Raw genomic sequence first — 23,104 nt, 5'->3', positions numbered from 1 at the left:
TTAATCAAAACTTAGCCGGAGAAGCTCTGGCAATGCATCTGCAATCAAATCCATGTCATTTATCTGAAGCAGACTTCTAGCTGTCAAAAGGAGACTGACTGTGTTAACACGGTGGGCAGGCAGTACATTGGCCTCCATTGAAATAAAATGTGAACCTAAAACCACTGCCACAAAAAGGATAGAATTCATTGCGCATTGGCTCTTTTTTGCGCACAATAAGAACTGCAGATACTACGCATCTCCTTTTTCAATTGCTATGTGGTAGCCTTTTCCCTGTTTCAGATTGAAGGAACAGATTCTTTCCAAGTCTGTGCACTATCAATGGTTTCCAAATACGGAATCTATACTCAGACGTGTATTTGGGCTGTTACGGCTTTCCCTGAAGCACTTGGACAATCTCTTCTGCTCTTGACTGGATACCCTTAAGATACTCGGTAAGAATGCGTTGCTGGTACGAACCTCCTTCCTACAAGTGGTAGAGAAGATGTGAGAAAAGGGGAAGTATATAGAAAAGGGTATGCCTGTGTGTATGAGTCGTAGCAGACAGTGGCATGCGGTGTGGCGTCCAGTTGTAGGGAATACTGAACAACAAAAATACAAGTGAATAAATACAAGGTAGAAGGTTTTATTACTGTCCGGATCAATGTCCTCTCGATTCGTTTCTTAATGACAGCATAGAGTTCCTCTGGAGAAATTTCCCCTTTTCCAACTGTCATTCCATTGAGCAAAAGCTTGTTCCATTCTTCTTCAGGAGCTGCAGCAAACAAATGTATGAATGAGTCTGGATGCTTATCAAATGATCCAAAGAATCCTAGACTAAGCTTTTAATGGTCTAGAAACTTGATTCAATGCCGAGGCAGGTTACATCAGGTAGATGTTTGCATGCCTAAGCTATCCAAGATCAAATTTCATATGCCTATGCATCTCTGTGTTGCAGCAACAATCTATATTTATGGCTCATTTTTATTCTCGAAAGCACAATTGTTAAGGAAAACAGCACCTTTGATTATAGTCTCCAGAAACTGCTCAGCCTTCAAAACTTCCTCTCCTGCACCACAAACATAGACAAATATATGTCAAATAATCATCCCAATTCAAAAGCTTTAATTGTTAGGTAAGGTTTTAAGATATGATTTATATTATTTTTAACACACGCCCCCAATTGAAAGCTCTTTCAACTTGAAACTTGCACGGGCTCACACTATCTTGTGCTGTTAATTTTATCAAATAAAATAAGGGTGGTGAGATTCAAACTCGTGACCAAATAATCAACAAGATTCTTATACCAGATCACAAAACCATCTCAATCCAAAAGTTTAAACTATTAGAAAAGGTTTTTAAGATAAGATTTATATTACTCTTTAACAATACCAGTTGTTCAAGGCGTCCAACTTGTACTCTGAAGCAGACAACAAGAATATGGAAGAGAGGATTGTTCCAAAGAAAGGAGGGGAATGGAGAATAGATGTGTTAAATGAAGATCTATGGCAAATAAATTTTAAATTCATGATAGACAGACGTAATCAAACTCTGGAATAAAATTTGGGAGACTATTCTAAAAAAAAAGTATAATTTCAGAGATCAAACTCTCAGTACAAGATAATTAAAGTAGGAAAAACCTAATACTTTGAAAGACAAAAACATCACTCAAGCTAAACTCAAATCAAGCTACAAGAATTTAGTTTCACATGGCTTCGAGCAATGGACTTCATTTCAAGACATTTTATAAATCTTGGCATGGTGACCAACAACATTTTTCAATTTCGTAATGACCTATCATTTTTTAAGACATGATTTCAAAGTAATGGAATAAAGTACCACAATATAATTACCTTTCTTCGCATAACTCCGCTTAGAGAGAATACTGGAAGCATAGAGTTGCAGAACCTTTTGCAACATGGCCTCGAGCCCTGGCTTGTCCTCGTCTTCTTTTGCCTACCGATGAGTAGAAAAGGAATTACTCGTCCATGTTTAAGGAAAAACTCGTATCAGCATTTAAATACTGGAGTAATAAAATCATATAAGAATATCCCACATCAACCCCCATCCCATCTAACAAGCACCCAAAATCACTTCATTTAAATTTGTTTGCAAGATGAGTTTGATGATCAACACGCTAGGATATGTACCATAAGAACAGAAAGCACTCACTTGTCGTAGTTGTGCACTAACTTCTGCAAGGAACCCTTCATCTAGCTGCCCTTCTTGCTCCCTCTGAATTATATCCTGATGAATGAATGTACAGACAGTTGCATAAGTTCAACACAAGTGAATGAAACCATTAACAATAACACAACGTTATATTTTTGCTCCTCCTATGCTGCTATTTTAATTCAACGAAACCAAAGGCAATCCAACATGGGAAAAACACGAGGGAAAGAGGGAGCAAAAGAAATTCCATTTAAGTCGTTTACTTCTTTCTTTCCATGCATGGGGGGATGGTTCGGAATACAAATTCGTGAAAATCTTGTTAGAATTTGATAACTAATCCCCCAGAGATGCTTCTTTTCTGGTGGAAATCAATTTCAGAATGTTCATCAGCCCCAATATAGGAACTCAACAAATGTCCAGGGATCAATCCAAGCAAGGACTCAAATTAATGACTAGATATTTGAGAGTCTATATTCTGTAAATTTAACGAGCCCTTTCTTAGTTTTTTAAACCAATCGTGGATTAATAAACGTCAGAGTTCCATCTTATTTCTAATCGAAAGATTTTTTCACATTCCATTCTTCTATGCAAACAATGCCTATTATCCTACCCATCAAAGGTTTTTATAGGAACCTGACATTCAAGTGATTTAACAATAAGCTATTCAAAATCAAGTAGGACAAATATCTGTAAGCACAAGGAACGAAGAACTGATAACTATAGAGCTTCATTTTTATTTTTATTTTTTTAATGCAAAATCTGTATAAAAGAGACTTTAAGAGTTAGCCGTATAAACATTGATAATTTTTTAATGAGAAGAAGGGAAAACTTATAATCAAACTGACGCATAAACTTACTTTTTCCATTAGTTTGAGGGCCTCGGGATCTGTAGGAGGCCAGTGAATCTCTTCCTCTCCATCAACTATAGGTTTTAAAATTTCCTTGAGAATATCAGTGGCTGACTCAATCTTTTCCTACAGAGTAAAAAGAAGAATATAGAGAAGAGAAGGCAATGATGAAACTGTTATAGGTGAAACAATAAAGGAGTTCAAAAAAAAAAGCTTATGAGAGGGAGGGGGTGATTTACATTGGTCTTATGGACCAGACAGTCCACTATGCTCATCACAGATATTGCCAACTCCTCGTAATCTTTCTGCGAAGATACAAATAATGCCGAAGAAATTCTTAGCTATGTAAGAGCCGGAATCAAGTCATCCTCATAAACATCATAAAAAAACTAAACTATGCCAGTCAAAAACATGCTTTATCATCCTCTGATTTACACGAATCAGTTCTAGCAGCAAGTCGTATCCAAAAGCCCTCATTGAAAGCGAGGACATTTTCAACAACAAGCTTCTGCAGCTGTTCACATGGAAGAAAATGGAACAAGAATAAGTTAACAAATGTGGATCCCATGAATGAAAACTAATAAAACGCAAACTACAAACAAGTTTGCTTACTTCTCTTGGATTTGCATCTCTCAGCATATCTATTAGCCGATCCACTTCTACAGTCTTTTTAAATGATTCCTCTGGATCTTGATTGACTGCACAGATTAAAGTTCTCCTGTTTATTTGACCCAAATACAACATTTCACTATCAATAGCTCCATTTTTAAAAGCACAAATCTGAAACTGTAAAATTAGAAAAAATGATTTGAAAAATAATAAATTAGTATCTGCGACCTTAATTCTCACCTAACCAACTCTAACTCCCATATAACCAGAAGTGAGGCCACAGTGCTCAACCTAGTGCTTTTCAAATCCAAACAAATTCTTGGGCTGTCCCCATCTCCTAATACAAATCCTTATTTTTCCTTTCCTTGTCGCATGTCAAACCCATTCAAAACATAATTTAACAAGTCCAACAAAACCCTGATCACTTGGCTCATCAACAAAAGTAAAACATGCCCCTAATCACTTTATAACCCAATATGCGCAGAAAGAAATGATAAGATAGCTAAAGCATGTGATGAAAGCATTAATCATGGGATGATTACCTCTTCTTTGACTCTGTTAGAGATTTTGATAAAAATGGGTTGAGCTTCTGCACAGTGAAAGGCCTAACTCTCCATCCCTGAAACACCAAAAGAAAAAATAAGCAAGAACTACACGAACCGAGTCGTGCATATGAAAGTGAGCTTCTTACCTGGTAATGACTTGAAGAGGAAAAGAGAGAGCTGACGAGTGGAAATTTTGGCTGAACAACAAATACTGTGGCCATCTTGCTGTACAGACAATGGCGGGAGAAGCCAGTAACAACTAGCAACCGTTCAGTTTGGTGACCACATCTTTGATATTGAGTGGCCGTGTTAGTGATGAGTGGCGACAGTCAAACTGGAAGGATTTTTTAGCCCGGGCCGTGCTTGTGAGAAATCCGATAGTTTGGACTCTGTTTAATTGATGTTTGATCCTTTTGTTTCCAGGTTTTAACGTTGGGTTTTGTGTTGAATGGGCCAAACTTAGATCACCAGCGCATACGTCCATTCCATTGTCTAGATACAAGTCCAAGACCCGACTGCTGGAGGAAGAAAGTGTCGATCTAGGAAAATTATTGTAAAATTATTTGTAGCCATTTAAAGAAAATAAGGAGAGAGTCTATGCTTGCTTGAATCAAAATAATTGCAATGTTCTTGCATGGAAACACAGAGAAAAGTAAAAACAAAGGGGGCATGGCACTGGTCTTACTCCTGAGAGGGTAGGGCAAAATACTCAATACATCAAGATGTATATCTTCATTTATGGATAAAAAATATACAAATTTCTTTAGGTCAGAATATTATTTCTTAAAAGAAACAGGACCAAATGTATTGTCAGAACCAATTTTATACCTTAAGAGGGTTAAAGTTGTTGGGAAGGAAGAGTCTTGTAGGATAAAATGCATTGATTTTTCACTTTTCCTGGGATTAAATCGAAATTCTATGAAGAAAACAAACCATACTTGCTATATAGGGGAGATGATTTTAACTTTTGAGGAGCCAGAGCCATCATCGTATGTTTACTATATCAAAAAACCATCTTAACCCAATAACTTAAACTTTTAGATGAGATTTAAAGATATAATTTATATTATTCTCTAACACATCCCTTTAAGTGAAATCTCTTTAAACTTGAAACTTGCACAAACTCATGTTACCTTGTGTTTAATTTTTTATCAAAAAAATAAGGATGATGAGATTCGAACTCGAGATCATTTGGTCATTAAAGCTTTAATACTATGTCAAAGAATCATCTCAACCCAAAAACTTAAGTTTTTAGATAAGATTTCAGAATATAATTTATATTATTTTTTAAAATACTAACCCCTGAATTCTAAGAAGGCGTGCATCAGATTTTAAAATAGGGCTACGAATCATGAATTTTATAGCACAGAAACATTCACAACCACATACAAATACAATAGAAAGTGTGTGAATGTAAGCTCAACTCCGTGGCTACTTTTCTCTCTCGATATGTTAGTCATTCGTGTATCTGTAACCTTAAGAGTTTTCTTTATACACAAAGCTAATGAAGGTTTGCTGAAATGCTCGTTGCATCGATAGTTTACAATGGAACGACGGCCTCTTTACAAACTGAAAGTAGAAAGTTTAATTTGTGAAAATAAAGTATATGAATTGACTTGACAAAATAATATATATATATATATATATATATATATATATCAGCCAATGTTAAGAGACCGTAACTTTTGCTTTTAAAGCAAACAGTACATTTGAATATTTGATAATACCAAAACACAGTTTACTGTTTACGTGGAATTCATATGTTTGGGTGTAAAGCTAAATGCATTGAATCGGGTCAGATCAAATTAATAAAATTTTAATTTTAATTTTTATTTTTAATTATGTTTTATTTAAAAAATTAGAAAGAAATTGCTTGATGACGTAGCATTTGCAGAATTTGATTGTAATCTCAATTTTGTTATTGATGATATTTTACCTGATATTGTTGCTCGTTTAAGAAACCAAGAAAACTGTAGTTCTTGTCGGATGGATTTCGTACGTGATGAAATTATAAATCGTTTAATGGAACAAGAAAAAATATTTGATATAAGTATTATTTATTTCATGATGTAATAGCAGTAGTTAAATTTATAATATTTAAATTAAAAACCATCAATATATATATTATTTTATAACCTTAATTTGAAAATTATTTTTTTAACCAAACCCATTAAACTACTTTTTGTTCAACCTCAATTTCAATTACAGTTTTAACTAAACATATATAAATATCAAACCAACCTTAATTAAAAATACCTTTTGTAAAACTATTTTTTTCAAACCACAACCACAAAAGCTACCATAATTGATGTTTTTCAAAGTATTTTTCATGCTAAAATGCATTAAAATAATTTTTTTTTATTTTTTAAAAATTATTTTTGAGATCAGCGCATTAAAACGATTCAAAATATATAAAAAAATTAATTTTTAACAAATAAAATTAAATTTTTAAAAAATATAATTTACCCTCCATTCTCAAACTTTGTTTTAGTAATGCTACAAACCATCTATTTTCTAAAAAAAAAAAAAAAACCTTTGTATGGAGGCTACATCAAAGGAGCAGCTAATCGGTTGACAACGTAAACTTCAAGATTTATTTTTGACCTTATGAGTCATGTTGAAGATTTAAAACATAGATAAATATCATAGTGAATAAAAAATAATAATTATACAATATAATGACTTTATATGGTTTGGCTATACCTAATTTACAAGCAAAAAGAAAGAAATATATATAATTGGAATCAATACAAGTTTTAAATAACTTATAAAATTGAATCTCAAGCATCCCAATTTCCTAGGAATATGAAGTTTTCTTGTCAACTCTCTTTTTAGCACACAATAGCATGTAATATAATCTTGAAAGAAAGAAAAAACTAAGCATAAACATATATTTATATATACTATATCTTAGTTAAAAAGATTTCTTAAAATTATATTAATTTAAATATAAATAACCTACTTCTATGAAAATTATCAAAGAAGAATTATATCTCGTGTAAATAAAACTATAATTGAAACTAATATATAAGATGACAGGACTCGTTGTGAGTTGCAAATATAGAGATGGCATCAAGATTGATCATTTGATTTCTACGATCACTCACTCAAGGTCCAAGGTGTAAGAGAATAATATAAATCATATCCTGGGACCTCACTTAACAGCTTAAGCTATTAGGTTGAGATGGTTCTTTGACATGGTATCAGAGCCTTGATGACCAAGTGGTCACGAGTTCGAATCTCACCATCCCTATTTATTTGATAAAAATTAAGCACAAGGTAAAGTGGGCATGTGCAAGTTTCAAGCCCAAAGGGCTTTCACTTGAGGGGGTGTGTAAGAGAATAATATAAATCATATCTTGTAACCTCACCTAACAGCTTAAGCTTTTGGGTTGAGATGGTTCTTTGACACACGGAAGGGTTTTTAACGCATTTGAGGTTGTGACCAAGTAATGAAAGGGACTTGTTTCCTTCCTCTGCATCAGGATTCAAGCTTCATTGTATATGTCTGTCATCCCTGTGGTGTTTTACATGCTCAATGGGCTTGCAGGATATTCAGTGAGCCCGAGAATTAGTTGTAGTGCGGGTAAACTGACCTGGATACCTGAAGTTACAAAAACAAAGAAAAAAAAGAAGGGTTTTTAACACATTGTCTCCCTACATTTCAACGCCAATTTTATATTCAAAGGATTAGGTGTTCCACATGATTCTCTTAGAACTTTTTCGAAAAGACCCATAACTGTTTGTACTGGGACTCCTAGGCATACAATAATTGAAAGAGCAATGTTCCTTCCTTATCTCCATTCCCCTTTCAAGATCTCCAATTGCAATGTCACTGTTCAAAGATGCTCAAAAGATCATCCATATCTGGGCCCTGAAAAAGTGTTATTTGTCCTCTAGTGTTGGCCGCCTCCATCAATTGTTAAGTATTATCTCTATAATTTTCTGGTTTCCCACTTCACTAGAACGTGCATGATCTGGTCAATGGATGATCCTGTTAGAAAGGGTGGGGGGAGAAAAAGAAGGGATTGGCTTTAATCTTTGATGTAAAAGGGTTACCTTCGAAATAAAAAAAAAAAAAAAAACACAAACACATCTTGGAAATCAACATGGGTTCGGTCTGGATACTGTTAACTATAAAGATAACACATCATCATTTGATTTAACCACGGTTATTAAACTCTGGATCGGACCGACAGATTGATTCTGAACTCGATTGACCTGGTAGCTAGACCGGTTTGGGTTTGTTAAAAGACCGACCGGTGCAACAACTCAGTAAAACCCGATGAATCGACCTATGACTTGAGCACGAGACCTTTTTTTTTTCAAATATGGTTTTTCTTTTATACCTTTTTTTTATTTGTTTTAGTTGGTTATTAATACTTTTTAAAATTCACTATATAAATATTAAAAAAATATTTTATTTTTTTAATGTGAGATTTGAAATCCTTTAATATATATACTCTTTATAATTTCCAAGAAAAAAGTTGTTTTTTTAATATGCGATTTTAAGTACTTTCGTATATATACTTTATATTCATAAGAAAAAAGTTACGTTTTTTCAACGTGGAATAAAAAAATTTTTGATTTAAATATTTCAACTTTTTAAAATATTTTTTAAAATTTTATTATTTACAACATACAGCTTATATTCACATGGATTTTTTTTTATTTTTTCATATGAAATATTAAAATTTTAAATATTTTTTTATTTTTTCGAGTCAACTTTCAAATCGAGTTTGATAACCATGGAGTTAACTTCTCCATGTTGTAGCTTCCTTTTCATTTTCTTTTTCTTTTTTTTGATAGAATGCATATAAATGGCATTTCAGTGAGAGAGAAGCTATTTTACCTATGATTTAGCAATTTCATTGGAGTTGCCGAAAAGAGAGAAAAGGAGCTAAAGTGACAATTATTTCATTTTAGGTTTTTTTTTTTTTTTTTTTTGCCTCTTGCCTTAGAGATGCTAATAATAAATAACGAAATATTGCACAAACAACCAAGGGCTTAAGGGAGACGTACGTACGCATGAGAACAACCTTATCCATGATAAGCAAAACTTTTAATATTTTGACCGATAGAGCAAACTCATATAGATAATTTGTGATGTTGCATGGTAATCGTTGACTTTTGCCGGGAACGTCGTAGGTCAATGAGTGGCACCAATTGTTTTGGAACTCGTAACATAGTTCCTCTTCTTACAAATAACGTTGTTTAAGAATCACTCTGGTACACGATACCACCCCTTTTGCCTGCCCTTAATTATGGGTCGGTGTGAATGTGCTCGATTTCAACAAGGATCGAGCAGGCTGGACTCCCGAAAATATCCTGAGGAGGATTAAGCTGCCTTCCTTCACACTTGAGAGGAGGTTTTCAATATTCTTAATTTATACGGCACTGCGAGCCTCTTTTTTAATATTTTTTATTTTTTTTAAATTAATATTTTTTTTATATTTTCAAATGAAATGAATTTTTAAAAAGTAAGAAATATTATTTTAAAAAATTACTTTAAAATTAAACAATTCTAACATAACAATATTGAATTGACTCAAAAGATATGCGGCTACTACCTTTAGCTTATGCTGCGGAGACAATTTGACAATAGATTAACAACATGGATTATTAATTTAATCGGACATGTCTTTTTAGATTGGTTTTCAAATATTAAATATATTTTCTTATGATGATTTTAAATAAATCTTCCACACCTGCATCAAATTTTAAAAAAAAATTAAAATAATAATATGTTAAATAAACTCGCTTATACAATGGGTCAAACCTGATTTAATTTATCTAACAAAGAAAAACATCATAATTCTTGTCGAATGGTTCCTTCCATGTAAAGACAGATTGGTTCAAAGTGTTTTTGCGTTTACAAGATCTTGAAACCTATCTTTGATACAACCACCACCCATTTGGATATCTTCCATGCTCCCATGGCGCTGCCATCATAATGCTGGTGGTGTGGGTGGGTATTTGACTATGACACTTGTGCCATGAATGGCGCCATCGGGGAGCTCAGAAATGAAGAGATAAAAATTACAAGCTTGCTGGTGGTGTGGTTATTTCTTCACATGTAACCACTAATTACAAAGGGTTCAGCTTAATCAGGACAAATTTATTTTTTCATTCACAAAAAAGGGTGTCTAAATATTCTAATCAAAGGCAGGATTCTGAATCAACTAAAATATTGGTAATGCAAGTCAAGCAACCAGCTCTGGTCTCCCATGAGCTAGCATTGCTCCACCACCCACAGGAGTAAATTTATATTTACTGCCGATTTAACATGAATAGAGGAGCTTGGATCAATAAATAGAAGGTGAATGAAAATGGGTAGCCATTCCTCCAACTTCAGACAGCACTGATAATGAGAGTGAAAGCTCTAGGTAACTGTGCAATAACTTTATAGCCCAGAAGCCAACTTGCGCTCATCTTCTTTACTATATAGAAAGAGAAATACCAAGGACAACTACATGGCATCTATCCAGAGCTTTCTCTAAAAAAGCCAGATATACATTCAAGACCCCTGAGCTTAGCTGTTCATCCATTTCCACTCCCCTATTGCCCATACTCCCACAACAGCTTTGTCAGTATCCTTTTATTCACTCTTAAAGGTCAATTTCAAAAGACCACAATCTATCTTTACATTAAACTCCAACCAAGAATATTAGAGGGGGTATACTAGGATGGTAATGAAGATCCGGTGTGATGTGTGTGACAATGTAGAGGCGACAGTTTTCTGTTGTGCGGATGAAGCTGCTCTCTGCGATGGATGTGATCACAGAGTTCACCATGCAAACAAGTTAGCAAGCAAACACTCGAGGTTCTCTTTAGTCCATCCTTCTTTCAAAGAATCCCCTCTCTGTGATATCTGTCAGGTACCACCAGCTAGATCCTTCACTTGCTTTTCACTTACTGTGATTGTTGAGGTTATAAAATATAGTCTTCGTGGTTATTTTTCTTCAGGAGAGGAGAGCCCTCCTGTTTTGTCAAGAGGATAGGGCCATTCTATGCAGAGAATGTGACCTCCCAATTCACAAAGCTAATGAACATTCTCAGAAACACAACAGGTTTCTTCTCACAGGTGTAAGGCTCTCTGCTTCTTCTTCTCTGCACACAGCATCATCGACCTCCACTAATAACTTTGACGCAAACATTAACACTACTAGCAATAGAAACCATCAGCCATACCTAAAGAATTCCAACGAAATCCTCAGCTCTCCTTCAGTTGAGACAGCATCAACAACAACGGCATATAATTTCGATGAAAATCATGTTAGTGACAATGGTTCAATTTCAACAAGTAGCATATCTGAGTATTTAGAGACAGTACCAGGCTGGCGCATCGATGATTTTCTTGATCCTTCATTTGCTAGCAATAATGGTTGCAATAAGGTTTGGAGTGCACCCTATTTCTAAAGAGAGAGACCTGTTTTTTTTAGGGTGTTGTATTTTTTAAGACTCATCTACACCCTTTTCCCTAACGTAACCCAATTTGATGCAGACTTGTGACCTTTTTTAATTTTGCCATTGCTGGATCAAGATCTTGAAAGCAACAGGAGTTCTTTTTCTACAGAAGATTTAGGCTTCTCGGTCCCTCAAGTTACAGCCCACTTCCCTCAACTTCATCGTTATATTCCCCAGCCTGGTTTACCCAGTGGATTTAGTCAGTCAAAAGAAGCAAGCAAAATGAAAGTTAGTTGGGAATGGAGCGAGGATGGTCTTACAGTTCCTCAGATCAGCCCCCGATCTGTCAAGAAATCCAGGCTTTTCATTCACGTTTGTTTGATCAGTTTTTCAACTGTAAAACATCATCTCTCTTTCGTTGTCCTATGCAGTGTTTTTTCAATGGTTGCCCACTTCTTTTCAGTGTTTGATTTTTAGTTTTTCTATGATTTAGTGATATAATAATAAAATCTTCAGACATAAATTCAGTGAAGTTCCATAATTTTTTGTGATAGAATAATAATGAAGTTCCGTAATTTTTGTATATTTTAAGATTATACGGGGGAATGCGGTAGTAAAAGATGTTTAAATTATTTTTTATTTTAAAATATTTTAAAATAATATTTTTTTATTTTTAATATTAGTACATAAAAAACACATAAAATAGTTTTAAATAAAAAAATAAATTATTATTTGAATGGGTTTACAAACTGTTTTTAACATGGGATTTAGAAATGTAATAACAATTACTTTTTAAAATATTTTTGCATGTCAAAATAATTTTTTTATTAAAAAAAATTATTTTTAATATAATACATTCGATTTAAAAAAAAATCAAAATTTATTCTACCCCATTTGAAACCAATATCAAACAGCAGCTAAATGAGTTAAAAGCGCGTGCAACACGCACAAAGTCTTGTTCTCTGTAGCCAGCCAGAGGCTGAACACCTATCTAACAACCCCAACCTCCAAAAATTTCTGACATAAATTCAGTGAGATGCAGATGTACTCAAGGCTACAAATATCATGTAATCCAAGCATATAGAATTAGGTTTTTTAATCCATCAATTGAATGTGAATTAAAAATGCAGTGGCATGAATTAAAATATGATATAAGCCTAACACAACCACAGTGAAACTTAAAAATCTCATTGAAACAAGGACTGCAAAGCGCGAAACATTGTAGTTATTTTTTCTTCCACGATTAACGCCAATGGTAACACTCGAGTGTTCTCAGGAAGATTTTCATCAAAGCTAATCTCAAGCATAATACGAACAAGTTCTGAATGAATTCAACAGTGAGTGTTAAATCGCTCGGTTCATTAGTTAGCACCTAAAATATCAAGATTCTCGGAGACGAAAACGGAGAATAAAGATGCACAAGGAGCCAGCGTTGCTCAGATAAAGATTCAACAGGGAAGGACACTTTCTCATGGAAGCATACATTGTTTCTATACAGCGTTATAAACCACAACATTCTGCTGCATGTTCAAAAATAACGCAACATCCTGATTGTTTGTTTACCTTTGATAAAGTCTTATTTTACAGCCCCCAAAGAGGGGGTGAGATTCAGAAACAATATATTGATATACCTTTTTGACAATTACATACAGTAAACTAATAAAAGAATTGTACCACCGTTCCACCGATGTAGTGAACAGGTAAACATCCACAAAGCCCTGCAATCGGGGGAAAGGAAACAAACAGAGAGAATGTCAATTTATCTCCTTATTTTCTCACATGAATGACACTAGCAGTAGTCTGGCTTTCCAGATAGCTAGAGAGATTTCTGTTGCATGAGCGAGACTCGTGTAAGTCCAAGGACACAGGATCAGCAGATCCATTCCATGTGGGACCAACAGCCTCTGTCTGTAGGCTAATGATAGCTGGCCTTATCATAAATGCTCTGAACAAGCAGAAGCAGCAGTAAATGCAACCTCTATTTTATTTCGATGGTCCTCAATTTTCCTACGTACATGTACATGTTCCATAACTACTTGTCCCGCAATACGACAAGGTGGTGTTAAGGAACCTAAATTTGTCCGATAGTCTAACTTATCAGCAAATTAGAAAAAAGAAGAAAAAAGAGCAGAACTAGTATACATGACCTTCATTTGGAGGGTGCAAGCTGCAATGTCAAGTAAATGCAAAAAGCCTATCTGCAATCTTTGTGCGACAAATTGGACACTCAGAACATGCAAGCGAACAAGATTTACACACTGCAAAAATAAACCAGCAGCAGTCACAATTGGAGATGATGGGCAGAAAGGTTAGAAACAGTTCAAATGCAGGCAACTTCACTGACTTACAACAAAAATGTCGACAGGGGAGAAGAATTGCTGCTGTTGGTGATTCAAAACATACTTTGCACACATGGGAATTAGCATCTCCATTTCCCAGTTGTTTGAGCTCCTTTTCCTTCATCTCTTGTATCCGCGCCTGCATGCAGAAAAATGCAATCTAGATTCAGGAACAAACATGACATTTATATCTCAGAAGTAGAAGGTAAAAACATGCCTCAAACAGAAGTTTATCAAATGACCCCACAAGTTAAACTTTAGAAGGGAGTGAAGAATTATTACAGCAGATGGATACAACAAAACAAAGCAAAACAACAAAAAGACAGAAAAGAAAAGGATCAAACAATTCAGGTTTACCTTCAACCGAACAACTAGGGGCTCTTCCTTGGGAGTTTCATCAACTTGTGATGCATCCAGATCTTCTCTCTCTTTCAGGATGCCATTCCGATCAACTTCAACACCATTTGTTTTGGGATCACTAGTGTGATCTATACCATCACTATGCCTTTCATCAGCATTCATCCCAGAGATAGCACTATCCTCTCTCTTTAACTTCGCAACAAGCACCCACATGTTTGCTAAGTCATTTTCCAGAGCCCCCTCCCTTTTTTTTGCCTCTTCACACTTTTTCCTGTATTCATCTTCTATGAATTCCTTTTCGGCCAAGGCTGCCTCCAGTGCTGCTTCGCGTTGTTTTCTTGCCTGCAGTTCCCTTTTCAAATCATCTGGATCAAGATTCCACGACTCAAAGTCATCAGAATGAATTCCTGAAAAATCATTTCCTCTGCCAGAGAACCGCCCCTTCCTCCCATGTCTTATGCCATCATTAAACTTGCGGTTAACTCCATTAACTGATTGCATGCCAGCACCTCTAGAATGCACAGATTCTCGAGCAGCCAGCAATTCTTTTTCCAATTTTGCATTCTGTAATGAGAGCTTTGTCACTTCAGCAGCTAAATTTTTCAGCTCAACTGCTGCAGCAGAGGCCAGTTCCTTTGCATAAGAAGCTTCTTCGGACAATTTCTGATTTTGCACCCGCAATCCACTATTCTCCTCTGAAATCTGAACCTGTCCAATCTTTAGCTTTTCGTTCTCAATCTCCTGCTCAGATAAAAACAAAAGCATGTTTCTTAGCTGTAAGTAAAAACTTGGAATTACTTTGTTAGAAGTTAGAACTACCAGCTGGTATCAACTTTTTGCTTATGTTTTTGACACTATAGAACAGTAATAATCCTATTTCCATATGAGATGTTTGAACCAAAACCCCTAGTTCAACTAGAAAAAAAACAATGACCACAACCAAAATAGAGTTATTTTCAATAAGCCCATCCAAGATTTATTAAGTTGTAGTATATTGGTGATCACCTGGGACTGAACTTTCTTTTTCAATTCATCCACATATTCTTCAGACATGTTGTGTTCAGAGTTTACTGATGCTTTATCACCAGAGAGTGAAGCCAACCGATGCTCTAGGAGAGTCACCTTGTCTTGCAATTCTTTGTTCTCGGAACACTGCCAATAATCACCACGTGCAGAAATAACAGCTTAAAACAAAGTAAACCAGGGGACAAACAAAAAGTACTAGCATTCCAAGCTGATGAAAAGGTTAACACATCAAGGAGATGCTGAACATCAATTACAGTGGCAGGATGAAAGAAAATGAAAAGAAAAAAAAATAAGAGGAAAAATGAGATGGGGAGTGGTAGTCAAACCTTATTCTGAAGCTGTTCTTGGAGAATACGGTTGTCAGCTGATTTTATCTGCAAACAAATCAAAATCATTTCATTGGAAGGAAAATTACAATCTATGCAACTTGGAGCACCATTCCAACCACTAGAGATCATTGAAACTAATATACAACTGGAGACATACTTTGTGAATTGGTTCCTCGGGATATTTACTAGTCTTAAGACAAAGGCATATGGGAGTTCCATTATAAAAGGATTCCTCTTTCTACCAAAAAACAAAAAATAAAAATAAAAATTACACTGCAGATTGTGAAGTCGAGAGATTCTCAGAATCATATTATGGATCTGAATTTTTCTGAATGGCATACTTGCCAAGGAACCAATTATTGTTTACCTAAGGATACACAAGTGCCTGCCTCCATTTGGTTTTAATGTGACACTAGAATGATAGGTGAACACACAAGCCTTGATAAAATTTCAACAGTATTGTGATATGAAGTGCTCACCTCCAGCTCAAAAGCCTTTTCATTGCATTGGGTCATCAATCTCATTACTGTCTGTTGCAGCACAATTGCAATCAAAATAATTGAGCTATTATTATCTGAAAAATAGATAAAATGAAAGAATACAAGAGAGAAGAAGAAAAAAACAGGAAAAGTAGAAGAAAGTGAAACAACCTGCTGCATATCAACCAATGAGGCATTAGCAATTGAAGCCTCGCCACTCTCAATAATGCGCTGTTCTAAGACTCTCATTTGCCTCTTCTTTTCCTGGATCTCTCGCTCCAAGTTCTGGATCTATGGTTGAAAAACAGAGCTTTAGGCAAAACTATGAACACTCACATAGCCTCTATTCAGGTATTTATTACTGCCATATTGGACATGTTGGATTATAAAAATTAAGGCATTCCACAATGGAAAACTTCTGTTTTCTGATCTGTTAATTGATATAACAATTGATTATTCGCAGTGAAAAACAGAAAGGAAGCAGGGGGGGAAGGGTGTTTTTCCCAGCTACTGCCTTCTATAATATGCAAAAGAAGAACATGAATCATTTAGTATGTGATAAGCATCAAACACATCCTTTGGAGTCGAATAAAATTTAAAATAACAGCAGCCACATAATCTCAAATTGGCTCCAGCACCACTGAGTGATGAGGGGTCTACAACAATGCTAACTTGCAATCTATTTGATATGTTGAATAGAGTATCATCATAGCCTTGCATCTCATTTTGAAGTTACATTTTAAACACAAGCAACCATAAAATTTTGCAAGAGAAGAGAAGCATACTTGAGTTTTCGAGCTATCAGGATCATTTACAGAATGCTCCACCAGGCGCTTCAGGGTACTAGTGCTGAATGCAATCTCTCCAGCAAGCATCTTAACCTGCTCCACAAGAAGGTCCATCTGGTCTTGGGTCATCCCGCCCTAGAAATAACACATTTCTGTCAAGTTAACAATTCTTCAGAAAACCTGTAACTAATAAAAATATGAAAATTTTGGTCTGGTCACCCAAAGGAAAGATTACCACCAGAACACAAGGCATAAAAATGTTAGATTTACATGGCATTTGTGGTATGAATGTGCTAATCAGCAAAAGGGAGACTTGGGTTTTTCCGATTCAATAATAAAAGGAGATGGAAGCAAAAAAAATAGAGAAAATCTGACAAATCCAAGAACCTGAGGGTCCAATATGAGAAAGAGAGGGGGAGAGGAGTGAATTTTGGATTCTTTCTGAAGGGAAAATTTACTTGGCATTATATCCTAGGGGGTGAGCATCGGAGAGAAATATAACTTACTGGTGCCAGTTTTGAAGTACCCATAAGTTCGTATGATTGAGTCGATTCAGTAACAGTACTGCTAGCTGGTGAGAGTTCTTCATTCCACATACTGGAAGATCTTCGATGTTTAAATTCGTAAGTTAGATCCGATGCTATCAAAGAAGCAGAAGATGGAGAGTCTTTTTGATTCTCATTTTCTGCAAGTAAAGCACCTTCTCGCAAAACATTCGATTTCTGACCAAAAAATGAAACTTAAAATCACACTTCAATTTTCCAAATGGAAAAATAAGAAAAAGAATGCAGTCCAAAAGGAAATTTAGTAAAATTAAACAAAGGGTGTATCTTATGGAAAGAAACCATTGCAAAGCCAAAAAAAACTACAAGACAGAACAGTTGGGGGGCATTAGAATAACAAGGGGGATCCTTTTTGGAGAATTCGAGCATTTACAAAATAAGAAAGTACAGAATGACAATAAAAGGTATTAAGAAAACACGGAATCACTTTACAAATTTTAAAACTAAACATTACCCAAAGATTGTCCAGATTCACATTATAACTATTACATTCCACTAATACAACCATAGCTCAAACCCCAGGAACTTCAGTTTAACTTATAAGCCAGAAAGGATGTCATTCATATTTAAATATTCAAATTCCAGGGCCAGTTTGGAATTAGGTAATAACAAAAGTTAGCAGACCGTGCTTTTGTGTGCAAAACAGATGGGAAAGAACTCACATCATCCACCCCAACAGAATGACTTGGCTGGTGACCTGGAACATCAGTCAATCCAGGAATCGTATTCTTTGTAGAGACAAGTATGAGTTTAGTTAGCCTCTGAATCCTACTCATTAGAGCAGCCTTGGCTTCCTCTTCTTCCTCAAGCCTTGATTGCATCTTCACCTGACCTTCCTCCAACTATTCAATGGAAAACAACGAATGGTTTGTCAGTGGCAATAAAACCATAAAATGAAAACAGCACAACAATATTCAAAAGAAGAAAACAAGAAAAAATTTCAAAACCTTTTGCCTTAAGCTCAGAATCTCCTCATGGCTAACACCAGCAAGCATCCCCTGTCTTAATTGATCAAGTTCCTGCTTGAGGCTTGAGATTTCTTTCTGATATTTCTTGATCAAAGATTTCTCATCAATAATCTGGAAGTTAAATCATTTCAAAATCAGGTTAAGTCACCTTTTAGATTTAATTAAACTATATTGTTGTTGATGAATAATATCATAAGCTAAGTTCATATTGTACCTTATTGCGTGAAGCATATATTTCAACCCGCTTTGCCCTGCTAGCAAACTTCAATGTATTATGAGTTTCTTCCATGTTACTTGATGCAGGAGTGACGGTACAAATAAGCTGTGCATTGGTTTAGGCAAGAAAGAATGTATAAGAGGCATTGGAATTTGGCTAGGACTAATTGAATATGTATAGTCAGTCACTTGTAAAACCTTTACTCCATAATCAAAAAGACAGAAAGGGAATGAGGATGTCAAAATTAAACGTTTCTAGAAGATTATACACAATTCAATACGCAACAGCACAATGGATCATTCAATGATCTTGTATGTTCAGTGAATTACATGATCTTCAACGACGAAGTAAAATTTTGTAAATGTTGACCACAAATAGCATGATTTTTATATCTCAAACTCACCGAAACATGCCCATGCCCACTCAACGAAGACTGCAAAAGGCGTGTAAGTTTGGAATCTCGATATGGAACATGAGATGCCCTTCCTTCGCTCAGCTTTCCAATCACCTTTAAAAAGGAACCACGTAGTCAGCTACAGACATTGAAATGATATGGCCATGTACATCTAAACATTCAGAAGCTGAAAAGTCTCAACATCCTCTTAATGAAGAAACTGAGTAGTTGCACTTTAAGTGTCACAGACTCAGCACGCACACAGAGGAGCATTGTGAGTTCATTCATTGACTCATGTTTGAGATAAACTTAATGTCCCAAAAACACTTTCTCCCATCCTCGAGTTGGTCTCATAAATCATCAGATAATCAACCACATTTTATGCAAATTATTGTGTATCTGAAGGTTTTGACTTGTTTATTCTGCAAGCAGTTTCTGGTAGACAAATACAAATAAAATGAAAAACATGGTAGATGATTGCATATAAAATTACAGTGCATACAGTTCCAAGAGTTAGAAGACTTTTGTTTATGTAAGACCCTTCCTTTCTCCTTATTCCAGTTGTTTCAGTTTTGGAACTCTCAGATCCAGCTAGATCAATCAGATTCTACAAAGAGACATAAAAGAGAAGAGTATGAGCCATGCAGCTAAGAAGAATCAATGTTTTTTTTTTCTGATAGTATCAATTCAAGGCAACATACAAGTTGAGAGAAAATCACTCCGTCGTATTCATCTCCATGAGCACTACTTTCTATCATCTGCAAATGCATAGGCATATTAGTGAATTATATAAAAAAAATCTTCTGTGAAATAAGGCACAGCATCAGAGTAACTAAGGTCGAAATGACAAGAATGTGAAGTAGATGATGCACCAATTGAGGTGGTGAGGGCTAAGATATGACTACTTTTGACCAATAGTTTGATATATACTCCATAAAAATGTATAAAAATGCTAACTATTATCAGAATGCTCAATTTCATCAGCTTATGGACTATTTACCAGAGTGAATATGGTGTGACTTCGGCTGCTGAACAGATTAAAATTATTTGAACCAACATGGCGATGCTCTGCAATACCAAATACCAATCAAAAACTTAGGAGTAAGCTTGCAAGAAACACACAGGAAAATATCAAATAGGAATACATATACAGGGTACCTTCTCCAGCAGCAATGAAAGAAAGTGCATGCCCAGGAGATAAAACCACTTCTTCCTTTATACCCTCAACATAGGTGCCCTGGAAAACTTAGTACAAGTATTTATAAACCAATATATTAGATCCATTAAATAATAATTTTTTTCATGGTAAGAAAGTTCGTGCTACAAAGCTTTTTAAGCAAATCCATAAAAGCTAAGCACAACACCTGTACATCTTCTCTGACACGCAAATTTTGACCTGTTGGGTCAAGCAAGTCATTTATCACCTGATATCAGAAGCATACGTCAACGCATAAATCAGACAACTTTCACTAAGATGGCGATAATAGTTTCAACTTGTTGTGGGTACACTCAAGTGCTGTTTCTCAAATTTATAGTATAGTGACACTAACCTCATTGTAAATTTCAAGATAGGACACTCGTAGTAGGAACTCTCTTCCTGGAGTCTGAAGTGAGAAAGCAGTGTCATCCATACTTGATCAAGAGGTAGATAATTGAAAAGATTAAATATAGGGGAAAAACAACAAACAAATTAGGTTTACAATAATACATATCTATATTTAAGTGTAATGACAGTGTTAACCGCCCACATGCATGCACACACATTCAGATTCTTGGATGATAAAAGCCAAGCAATACACAGTTAACCAGCATTGCAGAGAAAATATTGAGAGAATATTTTTGAAATACTTACATCTTGGATGCTACTGAAAACATCCTTTATGGCAAGTGGTATAATACCAGGAGAATTTTGGTCTCCCTGCATTTATGATTATGAAAAACAAGTCAAAAACAACAGAGCTGAAAACTTGTTAGCAATAACGAACTAAAACAAGTAAAGCTAGCCAGAAGAAAAGGAAAACATAAAGATAGACATGTTTACACATGTGCCAAATAATACATAACATAAGAATCAACTTCAGTGATAAATTACAGTGCAGGATGAAACTGCCATGTCTCTGAAAATACTTCAGTAATGTGATTCTAATTCCTAGATATAACAAGATGGATAAACATGTTTGAGCATCAAATGAAGTTATAGATATGGCTATAAGAGAAAGAGCGAAACCATGGGAGAACTTGTGGAAGCAACAACAGAGAGTATTTGTAGTCCATACAAAGGGAACTTTAAAATGACCAACACCTTTCAGTTTCCTCAGTAATACCTCCTCAACAGATCATCAAATCATTGCACTTTTGAGAGTTCTATATCGTTATAGCTTTTGCAAATAACAAAGTAAGATCTTGTAGAGTGAGGAGTTGCAGGATACAAAAAAGTAGTCATCAATAAAATGGATCACCATATACTTCTCCAACAATAAATGCTCTTCTGATGCAAACAAAATATCAGCAAAGCACTTTGCCTGTACTACCATAAACAATCACTATAGCTTAATTAATAACTTGTGATTTTAAATAAGGGTAATCTTGACAATTTCAATGATTCATAACTACAATCATAATCAGCTTTTACTATCCTGGGAGATTTGGAGTAAATCTCCTAACAAAAACTGCACCAAGGTAAAGTTACAGGGAGGAACTAATCTTACATGCATAGTATGTGTCTTTCCACTACTAGTAACACCATATGCAAAAACAGTTCCTGCATTGTCAGAGAAACACTCGAAATTAATGAACATTAATCAATCAACCACAACTACTAGAATAAACAAATGCTACTTGATTGTCAATAAAACTCCGAATCTCGATCAATACCATACCATTAACACCTTCCATTGCAGCCTTGACCACAGGTTTTGCGGCAATCTCATACACCTCTTGAGAGGCTGTGTGCGGTCCAAACACCTTATCTGCCAATACAAATCAATTCGCATTTACATTTACATTTTCATTAACTCAATTAATTAAGAAATTCAAATTCAATAATTGATTACCAAATGCATAAGCAGTAGCTGGATTATACTCGTTCCTAACAATCTTATCTCCATCCGCGGACCATGCTATTTCATCTCCTCTCTGGAACTCCCTTTCACTGCATCCAAACACATCCCAATCAAGACACTTGACCCTGGAAAATTCAAATTACAAAACCGATTCAAGATCTGATCTGGTGCCCTCAGATCTACCATTACCTCAACGGTCTAAACCGAATCGTAACCGAAATACTATCACCACCATTCCTCGGTTGATCAATCGGTTCAGCAATCAACTCCTCCGACCCGAACCCGACCGGATTCAGACTACCACCATAAGCACCGACGCCATTTGAGAGGCCGTAGTGCATTGAATCAGACCGATCTCGACTCGGCGTCACGGATCGCGAACCGAAAAATGAAGAAGCAGAAGTCGAGCAGGAACGTGGCATTAGCCTGTTATTATAAGATGTTGTTGAAGAAGCTGAAGAGTATGGACTTGACGGTTTTCGATACGAGAATGGAGAGCTGCTTCTCGCTCTGGAAGATGACGCCATTCCGGGGCGGGGGGGTGGATAAAATAAAAATGTATGTTCAGTTCAGTTTAAGTGGAGTTGAGTCGAGTCGAGTTGACTCAGTGAGTCATTGAGGGGAAGCTGACTCGGTGGAGGAAGTGTAGAGAGAGAGGGGGGAAATATAGAGGGTGAGTAGGTAAGGTCACATGGTATCTGCTGCAAAAAAAGTGAGTACCATTGCGTGAGTGGTCTTTTTTTTTAATGGATTTGATACTTTAAGTAAGTGAGGAAGGAGGAGTGAGGAGTGAAAGTAGAGAAGCAACAGAGAGAAACTGTTTCTTCTACTTGAAGACAAAGAGCTGCAGAGCAGAGGGGGAGAGGGAGGAGTTGATTTTGTTTTCTATAATAAACTGCTGTGAGTTTGGGAGAGAGGGGGAGAGATTGAGAACGATAGGTTTCTGTATTTTAAAATTTTTTTGAAATTTTCGTTGTGTTTTTTTGAGGGTTTGGTGACATTTTACGTCCTTCTAGTGT

At 35.6% G+C, this 23,104-nt stretch overlaps 3 protein-coding genes and 1 long non-coding RNA gene across 10 annotated transcripts; 1 reads left to right on the top strand and 3 right to left on the bottom strand.

Annotated features, from left to right (window-relative positions):
• Positions 1-4,545, bottom strand: LOC133698405 (uncharacterized). 5 transcript variants are annotated; one of them, XM_062121310.1, is made up of 11 exons: positions 4,300-4,542; positions 4,151-4,227; positions 3,612-3,717; positions 3,411-3,513; positions 3,239-3,300; positions 3,009-3,125; positions 2,152-2,226; positions 1,833-1,935; positions 1,001-1,048; positions 633-754; positions 1-466 (listed from the first exon to the last, which is right to left on the bottom strand). In XM_062121310.1, the coding sequence occupies exons 1-11, from the start codon at positions 4,372-4,374 to the stop codon at positions 368-370; spliced, it is 987 nt and encodes a 328-aa protein (XP_061977294.1). In that variant the 5' UTR covers positions 4,375-4,542; the 3' UTR covers positions 1-367. The 5 variants fall into 5 exon arrangements, with proteins under 5 accessions (XP_061977294.1, XP_061977293.1, XP_061977295.1 ...); XM_062121309.1 differs by having other exon boundaries at positions 189-754; positions 4,300-4,545; XM_062121311.1 differs by having other exon boundaries at positions 189-754; positions 3,612-3,697; positions 4,300-4,364.
• A 5,779-nt stretch (positions 4,546-10,324) lies between these two features.
• LOC133699147 (uncharacterized) lies at positions 10,325-11,656 on the bottom strand. The gene is made up of 2 exons (XR_009843242.1): positions 11,487-11,656; positions 10,325-11,375 (listed from the first exon to the last, which is right to left on the bottom strand). It is a non-coding gene; the product is annotated as an uncharacterized LOC133699147 (long non-coding RNA).
• LOC133699146 (B-box zinc finger protein 20-like) lies at positions 10,840-12,092 on the top strand. Of its 2 annotated transcripts, XM_062122300.1 has the most exons (3): positions 10,840-11,031; positions 11,120-11,548; positions 11,658-12,092. In XM_062122300.1, the coding sequence occupies exons 1-3, from the start codon at positions 10,840-10,842 to the stop codon at positions 11,673-11,675; spliced, it is 639 nt and encodes a 212-aa protein (XP_061978284.1). In that variant the 3' UTR covers positions 11,676-12,092. The 2 variants fall into 2 exon arrangements, with proteins under 2 accessions (XP_061978284.1, XP_061978283.1); XM_062122299.1 differs by having other exon boundaries at positions 11,120-12,092.
• Positions 12,093-12,992: 900 nt separating this feature from the next.
• Positions 12,993-23,015, bottom strand: LOC133698666 (kinesin-like protein KIN-7D, mitochondrial). 2 transcript variants are annotated; one of them, XM_062121672.1, is made up of 25 exons: positions 22,275-23,015; positions 22,077-22,174; positions 21,903-21,992; positions 21,732-21,784; positions 20,876-20,941; positions 20,574-20,627; positions 20,388-20,447; positions 20,182-20,260; positions 20,024-20,091; positions 19,725-19,781; positions 19,526-19,630; positions 19,033-19,137; positions 18,627-18,734; positions 18,392-18,523; positions 18,107-18,286; positions 17,388-17,603; positions 16,879-17,016; positions 16,265-16,384; positions 16,094-16,144; positions 15,612-15,659; positions 15,265-15,411; positions 14,257-15,000; positions 13,909-14,038; positions 13,708-13,818; positions 12,993-13,278 (listed from the first exon to the last, which is right to left on the bottom strand). In XM_062121672.1, exons 1-24 carry the CDS (start codon positions 22,610-22,612, stop codon positions 13,736-13,738), a joined length of 3,270 nt encoding a protein of 1,089 aa, XP_061977656.1. In that variant the 5' UTR covers positions 22,613-23,015; the 3' UTR covers positions 12,993-13,278; positions 13,708-13,735. The 2 variants fall into 2 exon arrangements, with proteins under 2 accessions (XP_061977656.1, XP_061977657.1); XM_062121673.1 differs by lacking the exons at positions 22,077-22,174; positions 22,275-23,015 and having other exon boundaries at positions 20,574-20,655; positions 21,903-21,989.
• Between the last annotated feature and the right edge of the window lie 89 nt (positions 23,016-23,104).

The sequence above is a fragment of the Populus nigra genome, chromosome 7 (genome assembly GCF_951802175.1).
Source record: "Populus nigra chromosome 7, ddPopNigr1.1, whole genome shotgun sequence".
Taxonomy (NCBI): Eukaryota; Viridiplantae; Streptophyta; class Magnoliopsida; order Malpighiales; family Salicaceae; genus Populus; species Populus nigra.
The sequence above is the reverse complement of the archived record's forward strand: the minus strand, read 5'-3'. Positions and strand labels throughout refer to the sequence as shown.

Bases quoted from the DNA above. Each gene is read 5' to 3' on its own strand.
- LOC133698405 (XM_062121309.1), bottom strand. From the start codon at position 4,374: ATGGCCACAGTATTTGTTGTTCAGCCAAAATTTCCACTCGTCAGCTCT. The intron at 4,228-4,299 runs GTAAGAAGCTCA...TTGGTGTTTCAG, and splicing joins CCTCTTCAAGTCATTACCAG to GGATGGAGAGTTAGGCCTTT. The intron at 1,936-2,151 runs GTGAGTGCTTTC...ACTCATCGGTAG, and splicing joins TTAGTGCACAACTACGACAA to GCAAAAGAAGACGAGGACAA.
- LOC133699146 (XM_062122299.1), top strand. From the start codon at position 10,840: ATGGTAATGAAGATCCGGTGTGATGTGTGTGACAATGTAGAGGCGACA. The intron at 11,032-11,119 runs GTACCACCAGCT...ATTTTTCTTCAG, and splicing joins CTCTCTGTGATATCTGTCAG to GAGAGGAGAGCCCTCCTGTT.
- LOC133698666 (XM_062121672.1), bottom strand. From the start codon at position 22,612: ATGGCGTCATCTTCCAGAGCGAGAAGCAGCTCTCCATTCTCGTATCGA. The intron at 20,448-20,573 runs GTTAGTGTCACT...TTCTGATATCAG, and splicing joins ATCTTGAAATTTACAATGAG to GTGATAAATGACTTGCTTGA. The intron at 19,138-19,525 runs GTATGCACTGTA...TCCTTTTTAAAG, and splicing joins GTCTTCTAACTCTTGGAACT to GTGATTGGAAAGCTGAGCGA.